The 24,830-nt window shown below is 33.6% G+C and overlaps 2 protein-coding genes across 3 annotated transcripts; both read left to right on the top strand.

Moving 5' to 3' along the window:
- The first annotated feature begins 8,613 nt into the window (after positions 1-8,613).
- On the top strand, positions 8,614-10,537 carry LOC132294382 (serine/threonine-protein kinase-like protein At5g23170). Its single transcript, XM_059792215.1, has one exon. It carries the CDS (start codon positions 8,817-8,819, stop codon positions 9,900-9,902), a length of 1,086 nt encoding a protein of 361 aa, XP_059648198.1. The 5' UTR covers positions 8,614-8,816; the 3' UTR covers positions 9,903-10,537.
- Positions 10,538-13,032: 2,495 nt separating this feature from the next.
- On the top strand, positions 13,033-24,519 carry LOC132294381 (zinc finger transcription factor YY1). 2 transcript variants are annotated; one of them, XM_059792214.1, is made up of 6 exons: positions 13,033-13,305; positions 14,678-14,736; positions 21,064-21,269; positions 22,997-23,086; positions 23,300-23,443; positions 23,847-24,519. In XM_059792214.1, the coding sequence occupies exons 1-6, from the start codon at positions 13,220-13,222 to the stop codon at positions 24,375-24,377; spliced, it is 1,116 nt and encodes a 371-aa protein (XP_059648197.1). In that variant the 5' UTR covers positions 13,033-13,219; the 3' UTR covers positions 24,378-24,519. The 2 variants fall into 2 exon arrangements, with proteins under 2 accessions (XP_059648197.1, XP_059648196.1); XM_059792213.1 differs by having other exon boundaries at positions 23,826-24,519.
- The last annotated feature ends 311 nt before the right edge of the window (positions 24,520-24,830 follow it).

Here is a 24,830-nt window from a genome sequence, read left to right as displayed (position 1 = left end):
GAAAAATCCTTTAATTAAATTCTAACATTTCATTCCCTTATTTTAAAAGAGATTAATTTTTAATTTTTATTTATTTTTCACTCAATATATAGACTACATATTCATTAATTGTCCGAGGAAGTACATGCATCTTATTATCTATATTCAAAATTTTGTTGGAATCATTGAATTATATGGATCTCCCAGTTAAACTCCCACCATTTAACTGACATGATAACTATTTTATAAAGAATGTCAATCACAGTTGCGTCTGAGACGACTATCAATTTATCGTTCATTGAATAAGATAAGCCCGGCGATGAGATTCACTTTAATATATCAATCTTAATTTTTTTTTGTTGGTATATTAACAATGATGATAATAATTATTTATAGAAATATCTTTTAATTAATTTCTAACATTCCATTCCCTTATTTTAAAAGAGAGAACTTTTTTATTTTTTCCTCAATAGACAACAAATTCATAAATATATTGTCCGGGGAAGTACATGCATCTTATTATCTATATTCAAAATTTTGTTGCATTTGTTGAATTATATGGATTTCACAATTAAACGCATACCATTTAATTGACATGATAATTATTTCATAAAGAATGTCAATCACAGTCATGACTGAGACAATTTATCGTTTATTGAATTAAACAAGCCCAACGATGAGACTCAATTTAATATGTGAATCTTTACTTTTGGCGTATATCAAAAATGATAATAATTATTATTTATAGAAATATCCTTTAATTAAATTCTAACATTCCGTTCCCTTATTTTAAAAGACAGAACTTTTTTATTTTTTATTTTTCACTCAAAAGACGACAAATTCATTAATTGTCCGAGGAAGTACATGCATCTTATTATCTATATTTAAAATTTTGATCTCACAATTAAACTCCCACCATTTAAGTGACACGATAATTATTTCACAAAGAATGTCAATTACAATCGTGACTGAGATGACTATCAATTTATTGTTCATTGAATAAGACAAGCCCAGCGATAAGATTCACTTTAATACGTGAATCTGTACTTTTGACGGTATATATTAATAATGATGATAATAATTATTTATGGAAATATCCTTTAATTAATTCTAACATTCCATTCCCTTATTTCAAAAGAGAGAACTTTTTATTTTTCACTAAATAGACTACAAATACATTAAGCATGCATTTGGTGTGCATGAATGGAATGAAATGTAAGTGGGAATAGAATGAGAATGGAAAGGAATGCACATTCTTATTTTATTATTTGGTTGCAAATATGAAACACATAGGAATAGAATGATACTAACCAGTTTATTTTTTGGTTGGACCAATTTAAAATTTAGAATGGAATTCTTCAAAATACCTTATTACTGACAAATAAATTATGGCGATGGTAGATGGTGGTGAAGGTAAAAAGCGATAGTGGTGTTGGAAGGCGGCGGCGGTAGTGGCAGAAGGCAATAGTAGTGGTGGTGGTGGTGGAAGGGCTGGTAGTAGTTATGTCAAGTGTTAATGGTATAGATGATGATGGTGGAAGTAAATGGCGATGGCAATGGTGTGATGTTGGTGGAAGGCGATAGTGGTGAAGGTGGTGGTGGCAGTATTGGAAGGCACTGGAGGTGGCGGTAGTGGGGGAAGGCGGTGCCGATGGAGGTGGCCATGGTAGAAAACAATGGCGGTGGTGGAGTCGGTGGTGGTTGTGGTGGCGATAGCGGTGTGGTGGTGGTGTTGAAAGGCGTCGACAGTGGTAGCAGTGGGAGTGGTGGAATGCGGTAGTGGTGTAAGTGGAATATGGCAGTGGTAGTGGTGGCGGTAATGGTGACAGTTGTGGTGGCAATGACGGTAGTGGAATGCAATGAAAGTGGTTATGGTTGGTGGTAATGGTGGCCGGAAGTCGGTGGTGGTTGAAGGTGCAACAATGGTGACGATGACAGTGGCGATGGTGGAAAACAATTGAGGTGGCGGTGGTGGTTGTGGTGAAAGATAGTGGTGGTGATAGTGGTGGCGGTGTTGGTGATTTTTGGACTTGAAATATAAGGGTTTTTTGGAAATTTGAATTTTTTAAAAAAATTACTTGATAATATTCCATAGATTAAATAGTGAAATGGATTTTCATTTTAATGGAATGTCCATTTTCACTTTAAATTGAATACCAAACAAATGAATGGTTGGAGTAACCATTCCATTCCTACACACCAAACGCAGCACAATTGTCCGGGGAAGTACATACATCTTATTATTTATATTCAAATTTTTGCTACAATCATTGAATTATATGGATTTCACAATTAAATTCACACCAACCATCTAACTGACACGATAATTATTTCATAAAAAATGTCAATCACAGTCGTGACTTAGATGATTATCAATTTATTGTTCATTGAATAAAACAAGCCCGATGATAAGATTCACTTTAATTAATATGTGAATCTTCACTTTTGTCGGTATATTGATAATGATGATAATTATTATTTATAGAAATATCCTTTAATTAAATTATAACATTCCATTCCCTTATTTTAAAAAAGTTAACTTCTTTTTTTAATTTTTTATTTTTCACTGAATAGACGACAAATTCATTAATTGTCTGAGGAAGTACATGCATCTTATTATCTATATTCAAAATTTTGTTGAAATCGTTGAATTATATGGATCTCACAATTAAACTCCCACTATTTAACTAACACGATAATTATTTCATAAAGAATGTCAATAACAGTCGTGACTGAGACGATTATCAATTTATTGTTCATTGAATAAGACAAGCCCGACGATGAGATTCACTTTAATACGTGAATCTTCACTTTTGTCGGTATATTAATAATGATGATAATTATTATTTATACAAATATCCTTTAATTATATTCTAGCAGTCCATTCCCTTATTTTAATAGAGAGAACCTTTTTTTTTTTTTTACTCAATAGACAACAAGTTCATTAATTGTCCAGGAAAGTACATGCATCTTATTATTTATATTCAATTTTGCTACAATCATTGAATTATATGGATCTGACAATTAAACTCAAACCGCCATTTAACTGACACGAAAATTATTTTATAAAGAATGCCAGTCACAATCATGACTGAGACGACGATCAATTTATCGTTCATTGAATTAGACAACCCCGACGATGAGATTCACTTTAATATGTGAATTTTCACTTTTGTCAGTATATTAATAATGATGATAATAATTATTTATAAAAATATCATTTAATTAAATTCTAACATTCCATTCTCTTATTTTCAAAGAGAGAATTTTTTTTTTAATTTTTTTTTTTATTATTATTATTTTTTCACTCAATGGACGACAAATTCATTAATTATTCGAGGAAGTATTCAATCATAGTCGTGACTAAGACAACTATCGATTTATCGTTCATTGAATAAGACAAGCTCGACGATGAGATTTACTTTAACGTGAATCTTCACTTTTGTCGGTATATTAATACTGATGATAATAATTATTTATAGAAATATCCTTTAATTAAATTCTAATGTTCCATTCTCTTATTTTAAAAGAGAGAACCTTTTTTTTTTTTCTTTTTTTTTTTTTTTTAACTCAATGGAAGACAAATTCATCAATTTTTTGCGGAAGCACATGCGATTATTATCTATATTCAAAATTTTACTGTAATCATTAGATTATATGGATATCACAATTAAGCTCACACCTTTAATTGACACGATAATAGTTTCATAAAGATTGTCAATCATAGTTATGAGTTGTATAATGCAGAATGGTTGTGGAATATAGTATGGATAAACAACTTATAGAGGGCGATTAATAGGTTCAACTTACTCTTTTATTTGATTTTTGCCAAAATAAAAGTAAATTAATCACCTACAAAGTGATAACTTAAAGTGCAAGTAAGGTAAAAAGCAAAGGTTAGAGAGACACCGGGATTTTATCGAGGAAATCTAATTGGAGATATCCTCGAACAATCGACAATACATCGGAGATTGTCATACGGTTTCGAGCGAAAAGATCCACTATTTATGAAGCAAAGTACAATGGATTTCGACATAGGCTCACACTCTTTTGTCTTACCAAAACCAATTGTTGACCTTTCTTGGCTTTATAACTTCCCCGTTCAACAACTCTCGACTTAGGGCGTACTTTTGATTTCTATAGAAGGATCGTTTGCTTTATTAACCAACACTCCTTGAATGTTTTAATCCCTTTAAAGTATGATATTATCTTCCTTTTCGTAAATATCATAAATTTTGAAGTAGAAACACAAATCTGTTTGACAACAGGTAGCAATAGGATATTCAATCATGCAAACACTGATTGAACGATGAACAACCTAATCTACATAAGTGTATAGGTGTGTGCTCTAAAAAAAAAAAAAATTCAAATTCTGAAATTCACACAAAAAGGCTCTCTAGTCTTTTGAAATATTCAATATAAAAACCATGTAGAATTGTGTGTGAGTTAGAGTTTTATATAGTAGAATATTACAGAGGCCTAGTAGGATTAGAAAACCTTTTCAATTTCGGGTTAAAACATCATTCCAATTCAGATTGAAAAAGTATTAAAAGTTGACAAAATAAAATCTTTCCTTTTTGGTTCGGGTAAGTGCAACCAATTTTATTTTAGAGTGCAATCCGTTGGACTTTTTCATAGTGCAATTTAATTTGTGCAATCAGTTGGAGTGATGATCAGAACCCTAATCACATTTTAACCAATTTAAAACACACTCTAAGTAATCCTCACTCACCTACCTTGATTATTTGTTATTCATTATCAAACTGAAGTTGTAGTTAGGACTTTTACTTGAATTTTTCGCTACCGAAACCGAGACTCAACTAAATAGAAAAACACAACTCCATTTCAGACTTCTTTTGATTCTCCATTTCTATCTTATTTTAGCTAAAGATCAACTCAGGCAATATCATCTTCTTTCACCATCTTATTTGTTCTGATACTCTGATTTATGTTTATTTGTTAATATTGTGATTCAGTGTTGATAATATCAATTATGCTTTGAAAATTGGTAAAAGGTTAAGATTGATAAACTCGGCAATACGTTTAATTTTATTTAGTTTGGTCATATTTAATACTATAATTTTATAAATATTACAATAAGTAAGCAAGTTCACTAGAAATGTGTAAAATGTGCCCCCAAATAGAAAAAGAGGGCAGTATTTTAAATGACCTGGAAACATTTTGGGCAATATTAACATTATAAAAACTAATATGGTCTTATTGTTATTTTTGTATTTTTTTCTCATCCACATACAAAGTACATGAACATGCTGGAGTTATTTTATTATTTTTTTTTCCATTGCTTTTTTTTTTTTTCCAACATGCTGGAGTTATTGACTGTCACCATTTCAGCTGCTATTTCATGGCGGGAAAATGAAAGAAGTACGGTGCAGGTAAAAACAGTCTCTTTCTTTCACAAAATTAGAGAGAGAAAGTTAGAATTTTAGAGGGAGAAAGAGTCAAAAGAGGATCCTGGGGACGTCATTGACAGGACGGTCGTGTAGTGGGTGAAGCAATGATTATAAGTAGTAATGTAGGAGATTATGGCTATGAATTTTACCGCACGTGCCCATCACGTGTTTCCTCATCCTCGAAGGTATGATATTATGTGAAAATCAAAATTTACTATTGTTAGTGTTTGAAAATATTAATTTTTAAAAATTAAAATTAGAAAAAAAAATAGTTTTAAATTTAATATGTTTAAATTATTAAATAATTATTGGTCGTTCTGGCATTATTTAGTTATTATTATTTTTTTTTACTTTGCGTAGCATTGTTTAAATTTGAATTACGGTGAAAAAAATGAATTTTTACTGTCATTTACCACAGTATTTTTAAGACAGGTGAAGACAAATCCAATTTCTTCTCTTGGATCCCACTTAAAAATATGTAGGCAGTAATGATTGTACTTTTCATCATTGTTCTGTGTCAAATGATGCTGTGCAAACTTGTACTATTGATTATTCTAAAGTGAGAACATATTTTATCATCAAGTCAAAATAAGGTTGTAATTGCCATCTAATTGATTCATTAATTTGGGATTCAACCATTGACGTACACGTCATATTAAGAAATGTGAAAGTGAAAGATGCCTGTAACAACAAGTGGATTAAAATTTTAACCCCCAGAAAAAAGAAAAAATATATACAGTAACAAATACGACTTGTTTCTTTTTAAAGTGAAAATTGAAAGTTCAATTCCGTTAAAAAAAACAATTAAGTGAATGTGCATATATGAGCATTGACGGATTGGCGAATTTTTTTTGAGGAGGGCATTGTCGAAGAATAAAAAAAAATTATAGAAAAAAAATTGTTAAGTGGGGCATTTTAAAATTTGAGTGGGGGTATTTTTAAAATTTTAGATAATAATATAAATTAAAAAAAATTCAGTGAAGTAAAAATGTGGAGGGGGCATTTTAGAAAATTGAGGGGGCATTTTAAAAAATTTAACTAAAATTATAGTTAATAATGTAAATTAGGAAAAATCCAGTGAGGGCGTAGTCCAGAATTGGGTCCGTGCCAGTATGAGTCTATGGTAAGATGCAGGCTTGTTTCGTATGACCAATGAGTCTCAACGAACAATTGTAAATAGTTAAAATTGCATATAACAATACTATTATGCCGCGCTATATGATTGGAAAATTTTGGTTACACTTTGAAATAAGACTTACAATGACTTTATATAACAATCTCAAAAGGATAAGCACGATAAATGTATATTATCCTCTCAAATAAGGGGGGAGGGTAGTTGAACACAAGCATACCCATTTAGGGAGCTGAGCGCTCTACCAACTAGACCACTAAATAATACTCCATTATATGTGATTAAGGGGATATAAAATAGAACTGATCTTGCATTACGTATAAGCTCATCTAAACTCGAGAAAAAAGAGAGAAAAGAACCATTACTCACAAAAAGAAAAAGAAAAAAAATTGTAAATACTCGTTACAAAAAATATTTGTAGATATCTAACATTACTCAAAAAAAATTATGAATATAAGGAACAAAATAACTTCTAGATACAAGTGCATGTCCAGTCCAACCCAACATACATGTGCTCCTATAATATTTTGTGGTCTAGACGCTGGCCCTATATTGTGTGGGTTTATAAATGGTCTTTTATTGGACTACCTATTGGGCTTTAGTTTTGTCAATTACTTATTGATGAGATACATTAATGGTCCAGCCCAGAAGCCTACTACATAAAAGGCCCAGCAAATTCATCTTTTTTTTATTTATTTTTATTTATTTTTTATTTTTTTTATTTTTAATACAGGTTTCCAAGCTAACTTCTAAATTATTTTTCAAATTAAAATGATATTTCATTGATGTGCTTAAGGTTATTGTTCTTCACTTAATAAAGTTAATTATTTATTTTTACATTGACAAGAAGTTTTTCAGTTAATTAGCTGACAACTACTAATTTCTAACATTTATAGAAGTGCCTAATTGATTGATTGTAGCAACAATAATATGATCAGACCTTCGGGAATTATATATTGTATTGAATTGAATAGTATATCACGTACATAAAGCACCTATATATAGAGAGAGGGGTGAGAAATAGGTTAGATGCCTATTGATCAAGTTAGAGTAACGGAGTGATGGACAAATTATATACGTATAGCCTAAGCCCTAAAATTATATACAATATGATCTAACAGTAAAAAATTCATGAGTACCGAAATGGGTATTATTTGTTTAGATAAATTAATTATTACATTTTATCATACAATACCAATTATTGGTGACGTGGTACAGTGTGTATCATCCAATAAAGATTCAAACTGAAAAAAATAAAAATAAAATGCAGTGTAATTATTTCGTGCCTACTGTGGTCTCCAATAATTGACAGTGTTGAAAGTGGCTGCCTAGATGTAGGCCTTACCTTTGACATTATTTAAGCAAAAATGGTTTGTTTCTAAATAATTTTTAATTATTTCACTAATAAATTGCTCCCCAAATAAATTAATACATAAGAAAATGATCAAAATAAGAGTTTATATATAGAGAGAATTTAAGACATGAAAATTAAATAGGAGATAGTATCAAAAGATAAACCTTGCTATGGATTCTTATGTGCATGTGTTGTATATATCTGTATTTTAACAGCAAAATAATGTAAATATAAAATTTCTTATTCTCTTGATACACTTAATTGCCTGGACTAGTTTCCTGATCAATCAAAAAAGGCAAAAGAGTTCGAGTCTTTCTAATAGTATTACGATTATGCTCCGGGAGGATAAAAACAATTCAATTACCAACATTTAAGTCAAAATAGCGATGTTCAAAATAATAATAATAATTTATTTCCCCTAACTTCTATTCTCAATAACTTCAATATATTCATAATCATTTACCGTATATATCGCGCGTGTGTATATATATATATATATATATATATTCTAATCAACATGGACCAAGCTGTAGTTGGCACCCCAAGGACCCCAACTAGTGGTCTAGCTAGCTCCCAACAAAAAAAAAAAAAAAGGCATAAATGAGGGCTCACTAAGCAGCTAATGGAGAAGAGAATCTCATGATCTAGTCAGACCAACCTTTAAATTGCCTTTATTTAGCTAGCACCTACACTTTCTTTTTCTTCATCTACTCACCTTTCCTTTTCGCTACCCACTCTTTTCTAACTTAGTTTATTTTTCTTGTCTCCCAAGCACTAAACCTCCTTTATTCTCTGGGGTTCTACAAATCTCTTTTTGATACTGAAAACTCATATCAAAGCACTACAGTACTGTCCCTTCACATAAACATGACCATTCTCATCACTTGAGTTATCACAAACAACTCAAACTTTCATTCTAAACAAGAAGAAGAAGGTAGATATGGTTATGGTGAATGAGTTCAAATATGAAGAACTCGAAGAAGCAACCGAAAACTTCTCTTCTTCACGACTCATCGGTAAAGGAAGCCACGGATGCATCTACAAAGGAGTTCTCAAAGACGGCAAGCTCGTCGCGGTCAAGAAGCCATCCTTAGGCCTTGAAAAGCTTCAGGACAACTCCAAGCTCGAAAACGAAATATGTGTGTTGTCATCTCTACCTCAGAATCCATATCTCATCAACTTTCTCGGAACGAGTCATGACTCGGCCAGGAAGAGAGTCTTGGTCATGGAGCTCATGCCTAATGGCACACTTCATGACTTGCTCCATGTTGCATTTCCACCACCACCGTGGCCTAAACGAGTCGAGATTGCCGTCCAAGTAGCTCGGGGAGTGCAGTTGCTGCACGAGGCCAAGCCAGTGATAATCCACCGGGACATCAAGTCTGCCAACATTTTGTTTGATTCGAACTGGAACGCCAAGTTGGGAGATTTCGGGCTTGCTCTGAGACAAAGTTGTGCAAGTGAGCGAGTTGACTCGGTGAGTCAACCCGCCGGTACTATCGGGTACTTGGACCCTTGTTACACCACACCATGCAAATTAAGCACGAAAAATGATGTGTTTAGCTTTGGGGTAGTGTTGCTTGAGATCATTAGTTGTACGAAAGTGATCGAGGTTTCTAGAGAACCCGCTTCTATTGTCGAATGGGTATTGCAGTTGATTGAAGAGCATCGAATGTCGGACATTTGTGACAAAAGACTTGCCTTACCATCGTATATGGAGAGCACGATACAAAGTATGTTACATATCGCATCACGTTGTGTGTTGTTAGAGGAAGATCATCGTCCGTCAATTGGAGAAATTGTAACAGAGATGGAAAATTGTATAGTTGAAAGAGTTCGATTTCCAATTTGGACCAACATTTTTCATAGCCTTATTTTCCTGAACAGGAAAAGAAAAAACACCAAAAAGCAAAAGAATAGCCCCACCACCACCATAATATGTGCATCACATCATGCAAAAGTTCATGATGATATTTCAGAAAGAAAGCTGCTAATAAGGGATGTATTGGCTGACACATTAGAATGAAATGAGCAAGTATAGGTCTCATGGTGAGTCACTTAATTGTAACTCAGCTGAGTCACCCAACTCGGGTGAGTCAAAGGTCAGCCTGCTCCTTTCGAATATAAAAGTTAGAAGTTGAACAAGCAAAGCAAGCACTCCAAACACAAGATTCCCAACAGTTGGTGGCAGTGGGAATATATAACAAAGCTTTGTTTGATGCCCTGTCATTCCATGCTGATGGTTAAATATTTCTCTTCCATCCCTTTACTTTGGGGGGCTTTGTGTTGGTGCCCCTCCATTTTACTATATTTTCACTTTGTCCTCATGTATAATTACATATGTTTCATAAATACCCAACGCATCAAGTTTTTGGATATGTAATCTTAAGATCAATTGGTGGAAACCATTGCGAGATCTGACTAATCTCATTTACCATATATCATGGAATGTAATTTTTTTTTTTTATTTCTTTTTTGTTCTTTGCTGTTATTTTTGTCTTTCTACTCTGTTGTGGCACAGTGGTGCTGTCACATCGGACGGATTTCAGTTCACACGTGCGAAGGTTGAAATTTGTCCAACACGGAACAATATCACTATAGATGACCCCAGCTCCAAAGTAATAGTATTTATTTATTTAAGAAATGGGAATTTATTTCAACCTCATAAAATTTGATACAATTGCTCGCAAACCACGCATATCATATAAATTCAGATATTTTTTTGTGTTACGTGAGAGTCAAACTTGAGACGTCCAAATTATGACTCGGGAAATTTAAATTGCCTCAAAAACATAGGGTGTCAGTGCAAATACTCTACCAATTCAAAAATTTACAGTGGCTTATATATAGTATAAGCAAGGGGATCAATTAAACAAAAAGTTTATAAGTAAACATAATACTAAATGATTACAATATAAAAAAGTTGTTCTCTATTCCATGAACAAACCTAACTAAAATAATGTTGAATTAAAAAAAGAAAAAGTTAATGGACAATTTATGTGTGGATTATTCCTTGGAAACAAATATAATAACGGGACAATATTTTTATGACAAATTAATGTGTGGATTATTCCTTTGGATTTGTAAGTTGCATAATAAGACCAAATAATCATCAATTAACAAATTGGACCGACGCTGAAAATTTCATGTATAAAATAAAACAGCTATAAGTCTGCTTAGGTAAAAAGTCTATCCAGAAAAGAAAAGAAAAAGAAAAAAGAAAGTCTATCAACAAGACAATTGGGACTAATGCCAAGACAATTATTGCAAGCAAGTAAATCAAATCGTTGTTTAGTCAAGAAGTGGTGTCCAATCTCAGTCTAACTTTTAACTCGGTGATTTATCTGGTCTATTGTTTAATTTACAGGCTTGTAATTCTCATTTGCAGTATGTGTTAGTCCTGTATACATATAATATATTATTTAATACAATCAAAATAAGTACCATATGAAATATATATATATATATATATATATATATATATATATATATATATATATATATATATTCTAAAATATTGTTGTGAAAAAGATGCTAGATATATATATATATTTTTTCTGGAACTTAGATCATGACAATACCCACGCGATTTTAAATATGAAAAGAGAACACATTAAATATAATACAATAACAATTTAATGTAACTTCCAGGTACGATCGGTATTCATTGGTGGTTTGGACTCAAATATAAATACATTCGTCCGAAAAGTCGGACACAAACTAGACCATTTAAAATAAAAAATATTGATGAAAGATGGGAAATATTGATGAATGAAAGAAGTTTGATAAGAGAGGTTTAGTAGTGTGTCGAGACTAGAGAGGGAGAGAATATTAGGAATGATAATTCGTGTTGGCGTGTCGTGTTCGTATCGACATGACACGATTAGGGTCGATACGAACATGACACGATTAATCGTGTCTAAGGTCATTGACACGAATACGACACGATTATTCCATACGTAACACGCTACACATAACTTATTTAATAAATGTGTCAAGACTTGATAAGATACGAAAAGACATGTTTAAGTCATTTTTTACACAAACACCATATGTTTATTCTACACGTTTAGTTAAATGAGTTATTTTTTACACAAACAACACACGATTAGTTAATCGTGTCATAATCGTGTTTAAAGAGTCAAACACGAACACAGCATATTTAGTTTGCGAGTCAAATCGTGTTGACACAATTACAACACGAACATAATTAACCCAAACATAATTAACCCAAACTCAAACCTCTCAAATTCTCTTATTATATTAATCTGTCAAATATTGCCAACCAAGCGGACATAAGCTTTCAATAAGAAGAGCAACCTTAAGTGCTAACCTAGCTATTTATGGGAAATAGAGCCCAACATCTATTTTTGCAATAAAAGATATACTAGTATATAATAATAATAATAATGATAATAAAATTTAAAATGTATAATGATTGGGCAATCAGATGATTTTGGTCCTTTTCTAATATAACATGGTGATTGGAAAGTATGAATTATTATACATCAAAATGTTAAGGAGAAAGCATGAATGATGCTTATTGGAGAGAGAATAAGAGGGAGTAGATTTTGGCGGTGTCAATATCAACATAATAAAAGGAAAAATCTATATATGCATTCTCAAGTAGAGTGACATTAATTTTTATAGAAGGTAAAAGACATATATTGAGGAATAGGGTTATTAGGAATTATTTTAGAATTTTAATATTATTAAGAGAAGAGTAAAATTACAATAGTAAATCAAGGCAAGAATTATGATTTAAAAGTCCAAATAACTAGAAAGATTACTAAAGTAGAACGTCAAAATTAAAGGATGTATTCAGTGATTTAAGAGTGATACGAGTGTATGAATTTTTACCTGAAAATAAGAGTTTAGGACTTATTTAATTTGGTGTTACTCATAAAATAGTTCTAAAAAACGAAACAGAAAAGACACATTTCTTTTAACTGAATTTTTTTGAGACGGTTATTGGAAACTATAAACCAAATAAATTTTTTGTACAGTATTTTTATTTTAGATAAAAAAATAAAAAAAAAACCAGAAAATTGAACCATGGAGTAAAGTGAAAGCGCCAAGGTAATTAAAAAAAAAATCCACAAAGATTTGGACCGCCCGGTTTGATAGTTTTGACCCGGCCGTTTTATCTATGCGTACGCAAGGACCACAACCCGTCTGAGAAACAACACCAGACTAAACCGACATGAACAGATTACCACCACTTCGCTCACCTGACCTCAGTTCCCAAATCTCTCTCTCCATTCTTGAAACCCTAATTCTAATCCCAACCCTAAGCACCAAAGATTCACCAATTACCGGGCATCGTCGTGTATAGAAAAATTAATGGAGACTCACACGGACCACAATCTATTTGAGAGGCGACCCATCACCAAGTCAAAGTCTCCTGCTGTCAAATGGTTCAAAGAATGGTAATTACCTTCATAACACCATCTCATGTGCATATATATTCATATATATATATATATTAATATATGTCAATATATGTGTGTTGTTGTTGTAAATTGTTGCTGTTTCTGTTTGGTCGCTGAGAAATTTGTGGAAAAAGAATTGAATTATTATTTTGAATCTCATATTTCTATGTTGTTTGTCTTATTTGAGGAAAAACCCTTACCCCACTATCTTGATCTTCAATCGTGCAAAAGAACTTTGAATTTGGTACCAATGTGATACGCATGAAAGGCACTGATGATTTTAAGTCAGCAAAGTTGGGAAGTAAAGGAAGTTAGAGAGTGTTTAGGGTTTCATAATAATTGTGCAAATAAGCAGCATTGTTGTCCATCCCTCTCTGCAATCTACTACAAGTATTAACATCTTATTAACCTTAAGCATGTTTGGCGTTGCGGTTGGATTGGCTAAAAGCACTTTTAATTTGAAAATTCACCTTATACTTGTGTTTGGTGGGAAAAAAAAGAGGTAATATTTAATTGTAGAGATTTTTGCCTAGTGGACCTTTGAGCCAAAGCTCAAATTTGGAGTTTCTTGAATTGGGTTTGCAAATAGTGGTAAAGATTTGTAAAATGAGTCTATTTTGGAAAGATTATGTTATGAAAAGTGCTTTATATATTGCATTGCCAAACACTACTTGCTCTTCCGCGTGTAGCAGTTTTTTTAACCACTCTGGATAAAATTTTATTATAAGTCTCAACAACGCCAATAATGCATTTTCTGTGCTAAGGCTTCCCATTTTTGTGGTGCTTTCATGGTTGCTATTGGTTCTGTAGTTATTGTTATGCCTTAATGATCATGAGAAATCTGTTTATCGCATTGAACTATTGTGGTTTCATAATTTCAAGCACAAAGAGGGAACTCAGAGTTTATGTGAAACCAATTCCAAACAGAGAAGAAAATTGGCTAAACTGATCTATAACCTTTGAGGGCGTTGCCTCTAAACATGTCCTATGAAGGGGCAGAACCTCCTTTTATGGCTCATATATTGCACATCTACTCTATTGAATGCAAATCTATGATATTTTTGAACTTAGCGTATGAATATTTGACGCAAATTGTTAATCTATATATACCTAAATTCAATTGAAATTATAGCATGTGTCACATGCTATGTCATCGATAGAAAAAAGTATACCTAGGAGAGAATGTCACATGAGCTGGTACTTTCTCCCTGATCACATGCACACAAAAAACACATGCATACTGTTCAGTCCCTTAAAGAATTAAACCATAAAAAGCACTCTGTTTAATTGCTTTTGTACTATATCCTTACATTATTATGAGCTTAATGTGGGGACCTTGCTAAGAACTTGATCTTTGTTCCTTTTGTAGGGTGCCCCAAGATGTTGTTGCAACTGGTGGGAAGTGTTTGATCATGAAATGGGTCACAGGTTAGTTATAATTGCTTTACATATTTGATATAGAAAAATAAATACCATTGTTCCAATCTCTATTTTGTGAACTTGAAAGCCCAGCATATTGCATAGCTTTAAGTAGACCCCACTCAATTAGAGATGATTTGAACTTTTATTAGGAAACACTTTTTGGTTTTTCTCCCTCCTTGGACCATTGATCAAACATCAAGTCTTAATCTTAGAAGCCTCGAATTAAATCTATCAATTTGTGGACAAGGTCATAAGAACTAAACCCTATTGGAAAAGATATGATGAAGCAATTTAGATAATTTTACAAAACATATGCATATGTAAATAAATGTATTTTGACACTAAGAAGCTATTACATGGTTGAATCACAATCTCATCAATTAACTTGTAATAAATATATGTGGGTTCAATCGCACATAACTCCCTTATACTATCGTTTTGTTGCACATTACATCCCTGAACCATGCTTTTGGCAGATTATTCATTGATCTACAAAATGTTCAATCTCATCACATTGCCTTTGGCAGTAAGGTAAATGATTATATTGCCCTTATGTAAGAGAAATATTTTAAGGGTTAATTGTACATAACCCCTCTATACTATCATATATATTTTTTTAACCCCCCGATCTATCCGCTGTATTACGTTTTTGACAAATTAACCCCCTGATCTACAAAAATAATTGCTTGTATACTAAACTGTTTCTTCAAAGACATATATATATATATAATGTTTTTAACTACAAATATAAACTACTATAGTAAAATACTAAAAAATAAAAAGAAATTATTTTCTCTTTCCATTGTGCTTTTGGACTCCAAAGATTCCACAAATGCAAATTGAATAATCCTAACACGTTCGGCCATACCTTACTTGCCAAACCTTTATCATTTCTCACCGATGAATTTTGCAAACCATTACCATCATCCTCCTCAACCTTTTCATCAAATGGTAGCACCACAAGGGAAACCCTTTATGTTGAAATCACAATGAAATTGTCCTCAATCTCTAGCCTACTTAATTCACTCTCCAGTGTAGGCATATTGGATACATTGACCAGTTTTCCTATAGCTCTAAACATCGCTATATGTATTTGGACAATTATGTACTCTTACAATTCTCAATAATATTCTAATATATAATATTTTTCTTACATAAGGACAAGAAATTCATTATCTTCCTGCTAATGGTCATGTGACAGGACTGCACTTATGTGCAATTATTTTTGTAGTTCAGGGATCATCTGCCAAAAATAGGAGTGGCAATTCGTGTTGGTGAGTCGTATTTGTGTCGTGTCCACCTAAGAGTATTTTGTTAAGCAGGTCAACCTGAACACGACTACTTTAATAATCATTTCTTGACATGCACACGACCCGTTTATTAAACGGGTAACATGACACGACCTGTGTAACCTATTTAATAAATGGGTCGTGTACACACAACACGACACAACCTGTTTAATAACCTATTTAACCCGCTTAGGTTAAATGTGTCATTTAATCTGTTTATTAACTTAAGTATAAAACCTGTTTATTAACTTAAGTAGAAAATACAAATATAATGGAAAATGACATAATGAAGGACTAAATTCATGAAAATGAGGGTAATGGGACAATATAATTAAAAAAAAAAAAAACCATATCCGTCTTGAATTATATTAATAATAAAAAAAATTCATGGTAATCGAGTTAAAACATGTTACGAGTTAACCGGATTGAGCTGACATAATCAATTAAACGGGTCTAATCGGATTAAACATATGAATTCCAAAACACGAATATGACACGATTGATTAAACAGGTTGATAGAATTATGACACGAACATGTCAATCCAACCCAGCTAACTTCGTGTTGTGTTGGCGGGTTGTGTCAAATTTTGCCACCTGTAGCAAAAAATGCAGTATAGGTTGTGTAATAATAAGATAGTGTCGTATGTGCAATTATTCAATGTAAAGAGTAAATTGTCATTTGAAGCATATAGCATGTCATGTGCAATATGCGTGACAGCATTTTGTTATAATAATAAAGGCTCTATAATGGTAGGGGAGCTGCTTGCAATTTTTTTTTGTAGATTAGAGGGTTATCTGCTAAATTGCAGGACATGGGTAATGTGCAACAAATGACAGCACAGGGGGGTTATGTGCAATTAACCCTATAATAAATATATTTTGACAATAAAAAGCTCTAACATGGTTGAATCACAATGTCATCAAATAACAAAACCTAGCTAGTAGAGATACAAAAGAGGGAGAATAGAGATACGAGGAATGCAAGGTAATATATAAAAAAGAAAAAGAAGAAGAAGAATGATTAAGACAAGAAAAACAAAAAAACAAAAAAAATAAAATAAAATAAAAACAAGAGGAGTGGACTAGCATCACGTGCTTTTGAGCGCTACTCTTGCCGCCAGCAGTTGCTCGAGTTGGGTCTAGAGGATGTTGGATTGTAATGTGAAAGAGACTGTCAGAAGCTTAAAGACATGGACAGTAGTAGAGCCCTGAAAACCAAGAGTTGGGATGTTTTATGTCGGCCTATTGAGTTGGATGATTCTGAGCTAACAGGTTTTAATATATATTTTTTTAAATTACTCAAACTTCCAAGGACACGACCTGAAGCCAAACCCAATTCTATGGGATTCAAATACCGTAAAACACTTCCTATTTCAGTGGAAAATTCGAATTCTTAAATTAGATTTGGATGTCTCCAAATTTGCCCCCAATTCCAAGGCTGATTTCATTGGACAGTCATAGCCTGAAGTTAAAAGAAATAAAATTGATTCCCTTTCAGAGTTGCAGATGCTTAGCCTAACGTTAAATTTAGAACTATGTGCACACTCTAATAATAACTTCATATGAAGTGTTGAACAAACTTTAGAGATATAGATGTATTTTACTCTGAATAAAAGGCACTAAAAGTAAAATTTTGTTTATTTTAGAATGCTTGAAGTAGTTAAAGTAAATCAGGAAGGATCTTGTTTAGTTACAATTTCATTTGTGGCAGTGAGGGGGAAACCGTTCTTGTTGTCTCTTCTGTAAACTTGTTGATGCATGGAAGCCTCGTAGATTTTATTATCTAGGAGATTTCTATTTCTGAGACTATCTAGGTATTCTACTCTTCTTTGTTTTTCAATTACTATTGTTTGGTTCCGGTTTCGGTTCCAAAATGAGGAACCATTATTTTGCGGTTCCGGTTCCGGTTCCAAAATGAGGAACTGTTATTTTACGGTTCTGGTTCTGGTTCCAAGTCCATTGGAACCGAAACGAACCGTAAAATACATATATTTATATATATACATATATTGCAATATTAATAAACAGTATAATATAACATTTGTCACAAAGATAAAACTATACACATGTACACAACAATATGTAATTTAGACTACACACAAAGATAATGCTACTCTCAAATGGTTTTTTACTTCTAAATTTCTTATTTATTGCAAAAAAAGGGGATAATAGCTCATTTGCTTTTAGATTACAAATATATTTTATTTCTTGGTTGAGAAGTTTATTATCGTAATTTCCGAAAAAAAGTTTATTATTGTTCATTTGTTGTATAAATTTTGTTTGCTTTGATAAGCCATATGATAAATCCATATTGTTGGTAGTGAGTTATTGAGTTTTTATTTTTTATTTTTTTTAAATGTGGTTCGGAACCGGACCAAACCAGCCAAACCTTTCACGGTTTGGTTCGGTTCGGTTCTAAGCCTCAACGGTCTTGGTTCCAATTTTTTAGGAACCATTGGAACTGGTTCGGTTCTGATTTAACCTAGAACCGTACCGAACTGGACCATGTACACTTTGGCTAGAGGTGACATCCTTGGCTCAATGCTTCCAATGTTTCTTGTTAATCACGAAATAAGATGAGTTCATTATTTATTTATTTAATTTTAACTTGTGATAGATTTGTCAGTGGATATCTTTACTTGGTACTACTATAGAAGTTCAGGCTGCCAAATGTGTGAGTAAGTGCTTGAGTAGGAGAGTAGTCACTTTGTGTAAAAATCACTCCCAATCTGGTCTACTCCTCCAAGTGCAAAACATAGGTGGGGCCAACACTTGATAGTGGCTTTCATTGGGAATCTGTCAATCAAATATTTCCAAATAGTCTTGGGAAAATTCCATCCTAGTCCTACTTTTCAACCCTAAAGACAACTAAGTTCTAAATGTTTTTGATTTGGACCAAGAAGTCCTATTTTCAAATTTGTTTCCAAATTAGTTCAAATATATACATTTGAACAAAGGTACCCTTATTAGTACCGATCAATAATCTTCTCTCTCAAATTTTAATGGAGCATGAAAGAAGCCAACCCGTCCTCTTGATGGTCGAGCTTTGTGCTATGGAATCAGGAGACAGGTCAAATGTAAGCTAAAACTCACGAAGCCCATATAAGATTAGAATATACATACATACATATGTACATACATATATATATATATAGTTTTACAACAGATTGCACAGCTCCAGCGAACCAAGTTCAGTCCGGTGTTGCTGCAATGGTCACCGGAATGGATGCCATGGTCACCGGAATCCATAAACTCCGGTGAACCAAGTTCAGCCCGGTGTTGCTGCAAGACCCACCTCTACGCAACTCGTTCAATGAGCTCACGATTGGCTTGAAATTCCGGTGACAGTGAACCCACTTCGGTGACCATCTAGCAAGCTCACGTTGCTTGCAACTCCGGCAACGTCGAACTCTCAAGTAACAGTAAGCTCACATTGCTTGCAACTCCGGACCAGCGAACTCAGAAGAGAAGCTTCCATTGAAATCGGCAAGCATCCTTCTGTTCGGTGCATTCCAGTTCCACCGCGAGCTTTGGCAACCATCAACTCCCTAGAGCCAACTTCAGACCCAGCTCCGAGAAAGCTTCAACTCTGATGTACCTCCGTAGTGCCAACCTCTCAATGGTCGGTATGAGTCGCCTGCAATCCTGTCATTTAGTCGCTGACGAAGAAGAAAAATGATGATCAGAGATTGAAAGGATTGAGAAATGGGGTGGAGCTGGGCAGCGGGTGCTGGTCCTGCTGGAGGGATGGGTAGTGTTTATGGTGGTGATGGAAGTGGTGGGGGAGGTGGCGGCGGCACGTTTGAGAGAGAAGATGATTGAACAGTACTTAAGAAGGGTACTTTTGGAAAAATATATATATTTGGACCAATTTGGAAACAAATTTGAAAATAGGACTTCTTTGTCCAACTCAAAATATTTAGAACTTAGTTGTCTTTAGGTTGAAAAGTAGGACTAGGGTGGAATTTTCCCAATTGTCTTCTATATGGTTAAAGTCCATTTTCTTGCAACTACTCCTTTAGGTTTGGTTGTCTTTCAATTTGATTTGGCTTGTAGTGTAGCATTGTATTTTGTGAAAAGAGTACTTTGTGGTAGACGTAAATTGCATGAGGATTCTTGTGAAGAATTCTCTTGCTGATCGCGTTGGCCATTGAGCACTGTGGCAAGTTGGGATCTGGTAGGTTCATCTTTGTGAAGAAGTAAAAGGAGAATTGTTATCTCAAGTTTACTGGAAGTGGACATTCGTAGAGTTCACAGTTAGAGAAATATATGAGCTCCACCTGGCAGAAGGCTAAAGATTTTCTTCTTGACGTGTATGCAAGTCTCTCACAGAAGTTGACAATCTTTCAGGATTAAGTGACCAGAATTCCTGATTTCGACCAATCAAAGTTTCAGTTTAATGTGGTGTTTTGCCTTTTCCTAAATTATCAGAAAGATCTATTTTGGGGTTTATATAGAGTTTAGAATTGTAGTAATCAATTCTTGATAAGACGTATTGCTTTATCTTTTTGTCCATTACGTTGTTGGCTGGTTTTTTTATTTTTGTTTGGGTGTTGTTGAATTCCAAGGAATTGGGTCAAATATTTCGGAGAGTTTCATATGTAGAAATTTGATATGTGGAAACAATAAAGAAATCAGATTGTATGAAATGATATAAACATTAAATTTTGACACACTTCTTTGCTTTCCTTCCTGCTATGAAGCAATCGAGCTGCAAAAAGGTTTGTATCTGAAGGAGACTTTAGTGCCCAGTGTATAATTGGATTTTGAAGTATTTTACTCTTCACTTTGAGCAATATATTGTTCCTGATGTGTTGTGGATTTTTATCTATTCTTATTATTAAATTATGAAGGAACTTAATAAACTAAAATAACCGATGTATTGGATGTTTAAGTCTTATGGTTTGTAGGGTCATCTTGGACTAATATAGTACGGTTTCTAATTGAGTGTCTTGTGCCAACTTTCCCTTTATTGCTTTGTCATTCTGAGTTTCACCTTTTTTATTTTTATTTTTATTTTTAATTCTTGCCCTGTTTCTCTCAGAGTCAACATTGAAGGCCATGAAAGAGAAGGAGGTCAAAGAGCCGGAGGTTGCAGCAGAGCCAGAACCAGAGCCAACTACTGAAGTTCTTTTCCTTTGTAGCTTTGAAGGCTGTGGAAAGACGTTCATTGATGCTGGAGCTTTGAGGAAGCATTCTCACATCCATGGGGAGAGACAATATGTTTGTCATTATGAGAATTGCGGAAAGGTAATGTTTTTAATGTATTTCTATTCTCTGGTTAAAGGGTTTAGATTCACTGTACTGCTTCTAGTAACAAGCAATAAAAGATAATCCCATCTTACAATATTGTAATTTCATCCGATTACCATTAATATTAACTAAAGGTGTTTATTAAGATAGAAATCACTAGAAATTTTTTTAAAAAGAAGAAGATTACAAAAAAAAAATAACTGTAAGAAGGAAGAGAGGTTGATAATTATATGCTTCATGCAAAGTGTCAGCAGGCAAACGGAACTTCTTCATCAACACTTGTGAACCCCGTGTAACAAATACTCATAGGATGATGTGTGGTAACAAAAGAATCGATAAAATTAGAAATATTTATGTTCATGTAAAGGTTGAAGTGGTACTCTTTGGAGATAAAATGAGAGAAAATCTACTAAAATGGTTTAGACATTTACAACTGATCAATAACTGCACCTGGGAATCAGAGGAACGTGGACAACAAAATTAGCATGGCTTTCGATAGTAAAGAAACATATAATTGAGTGTGGTTTAACTGTATGGCCTTGGAGAAGAATGATGAAACATGATTCACGTAGCCAATCCAAAATAGTTGGGACAGGGTTTTGTTTAGTATCCAGACACCATGAGGAATTTAGTATTATGGTGCTATAGCTATATTGACTACGTGGGATAGGTAGGATTCCTCAGCCTCCTGTCCTTTACTTTAACTACTAGTTGTTTTATATGCATTTTGTAGTTCCCTCTGAAAAAACCACATTGATAATTTATTTTATCAGATTCTAAAATCAATTAATTAAATAGTCAATTTACTAAACCTGAACACTACCTTAAAATGTGCTACATTGGGGCATGTTAAAGTCGTTTACGCTCCAAAATATGCCCGGTCTTGTCAAGGCTCGGTAGAGTGCCTCAACCTACTGCAGGCCGAGACTCTTCCAACCATTCTCACGTCAGGCTCATGTTTTTCAGCAGCTCCGGGCTAGGAAAAAAAAAAAAAAAAAAGCCCCTTATTATTGTTATTATTATTTATTGTCCTTCATTTCGTTTTCTTTGTTTTTGATATGAACATGAATCCACCAACTCTACATCAAACCATGTTCATTTTCCCTAACAATGTTTAATCTTATTTATGTTTGACGGAATTCATAAGCTCATGGGACTACTTACATTAAATGCGTCTTGTGCTTGATTCTTGATTTTCATCATAATATAATACATGTTTAAATGACATGATTATTGCCTTTTATTGTTGCATAATTATAATGGTATTTGATTTAGTGAAATCATATGCTTATCAAAAGGATTTATGTGAAATTTTTTTTTTTTTTTTGGCGCCCCCCTTGAGCTTTTAATAATTATGCTGTTGGGGGAAAATGAGACAAGTTTGGGAGGTGTAAGATCCTGAGGAATTTCTTAGATGTTAGCAACAATAAAGAATTGGTTTCACAAGATGGCATCAATATACTTCAACAAAGAATGTGGACAAGATAACCTATTTGATGTCTTGGCCTGAACTAAAGTTGAGGTACTGATCTGCCAAAAGAATATGTAGATGCAGACTGTGATTGGTTTAGTCTGGTTGTGTTATAGACAGGCCAAAGTAGCATCTTCTGAAAAGCATTTATAATTTAATTTTCGCTTCACACTTCATATTCCCTTCTCTATTTCTCCCCTTGCTGCTGGGGCTTATTAAGCAGTACTGAATGAACTTTGGGCTTATGTTGCAGAAATTTTTGGATAGTTCAAAGCTGAAAAGACACTTTCTCATTCATACAGGGGAGAGAGATTTTGTCTGCCCTCATGAAGGCTGTGGTAAGGTGATCTTTCTGTCCATTCTAAGAATTCTATTATATTTTAGCATGATTTTTTTTTTTGCTTTCTTTCAAATTTTGATTTTTAATGTTGAGCTTCACTTATCGGGGAAAAAAATGTTTAATGTTTGAGTTTTGTCAGGAAGCTCAAGACTATACTGAAGTTCTTATTTATTGCTTCAATTTTTGTTATATCATTTGCCAATATGAATAATGCAGGCTTTCTCATTGGATTTCAACCTAAGGTCACACATGAAAACCCATTCACAAGAGAATTATCATATCTGCCCTTATCCAGACTGTGGAAAGAGATATGCTCACGAGTATAAATTAAAGAATCACATCATGTCGCACCATGAAAAGGTTAGTACTTCCATTCACAATCTTTCATAGTTGATATCCGTAATTCAGCTTCATTTTTGTTTTCAATTGGGAAAGAAAATCATCTTTTGCTGGTAAGAGCATCTGATATACTGTACATTGTGGAACAATAACATTTGTTCATAAATTTCAATTTTTCACTTGCAATTGAATAAGAAAAATAAGTCTCAAAATGTGTTTTTTTGGCTAGCAAGTAAGTTGAATTCATTATGGATATGAACAATGATACAATTGAGTTCAAATAATTTGCAAGACAACCAAACACTTTATAATTGTGTAATAAGATCTAAAGGCAAGGACTGAGTATATTTGTTTGAATCTAAACTCTTCAATCTCGACCGCATAATATGGGTCTGATTTTCAGTTACATCAAAACTTCCCACAGAACATGGTGGAGGTGCCAAAGTATGCCCAGCCTGCAGAGAAGGTTTCTAAAACTCCAAAATCTACTGCTGCGTCTTATGGCTCTGGATCATCTGACCGTCCTTACTCCTGTCCGTATGAAGGGTGTGAAAAGGCCTACATTCACGAATACAAGCTGAACCTTCATTTGAGGAGAGAGCACCCTGGTCACTTCCCAGAGGACAATGCTAAGAATGCCCAACCTAATGTTGATAATGAGATGGATGAAGCGAGCGACCAAGACGCTTATGCTGGAAAACGTGGAAATGGCAAAAGTCAAAAACAGAGCAAGCCCAAGCCAAACTTGAAGATGCCTCCTGCAAAAAGTGCTCGCAAAGGCTCAAGTGCATCTCCTGCCAATATAAGCGTTGTGAAAAAACCATGGCCGGTTAAAGAAGTATACGAGGAAGAAGATAGTGAAGAAACTGAAGAGGACCGTGATAATGTTGAGGATGGGTGGAGGTACGCGGAGAATAATGAGGATGATGATGAAGAAACAGAGTATGAGGACTAAGATTAAGCGTGGTACTCTCCATTTGTCCCCTTCCCCTCTTCATTTTTTTGTATTTTTACGAGAACTTCTTTTACTCCTTTTAGGAACAACAGTTGAATCACTTCCTTAATATAAAGTAGTCTATTTGAAGCTTCTAGTGCAATTATCTCTCTCTGTCTGTGTGTGTGTGTCTCTCTCTCTCTCTCGTACATGATCTGTTCATAATCTTACCTTGGTGATCGACAGCTAGAAATTTGTATTAGATTTTTTTCTTTTCCATAAGCCTTGTATTAGATTTCTTTAGGGTTGTCACGGTCGTGATTCGGCTTAATTTATCCAAATTTGATTTGAAATATTTCAGAAATTTGATTTGAAATATTTCATGAACTGATCCGATCCGATAATCCCACAAATTTGTTTATTATTGAATTCATATCTAACTTGCAGTTTATCCAATTCGATCCGAAGATCCAT

Source organism: Cornus florida, unplaced genomic scaffold (genome assembly GCF_030987335.1).
Source record: "Cornus florida cultivar Cherokee Brave unplaced genomic scaffold, ASM3098733v1 CherokeeBrave_3.0.0_Hap2_Chr02, whole genome shotgun sequence".
In the NCBI taxonomy this organism is placed as follows: Eukaryota; Viridiplantae; Streptophyta; class Magnoliopsida; order Cornales; family Cornaceae; genus Cornus; species Cornus florida.
The sequence above is the reverse complement of the archived record's forward strand: the minus strand, read 5'-3'. Positions and strand labels throughout refer to the sequence as shown.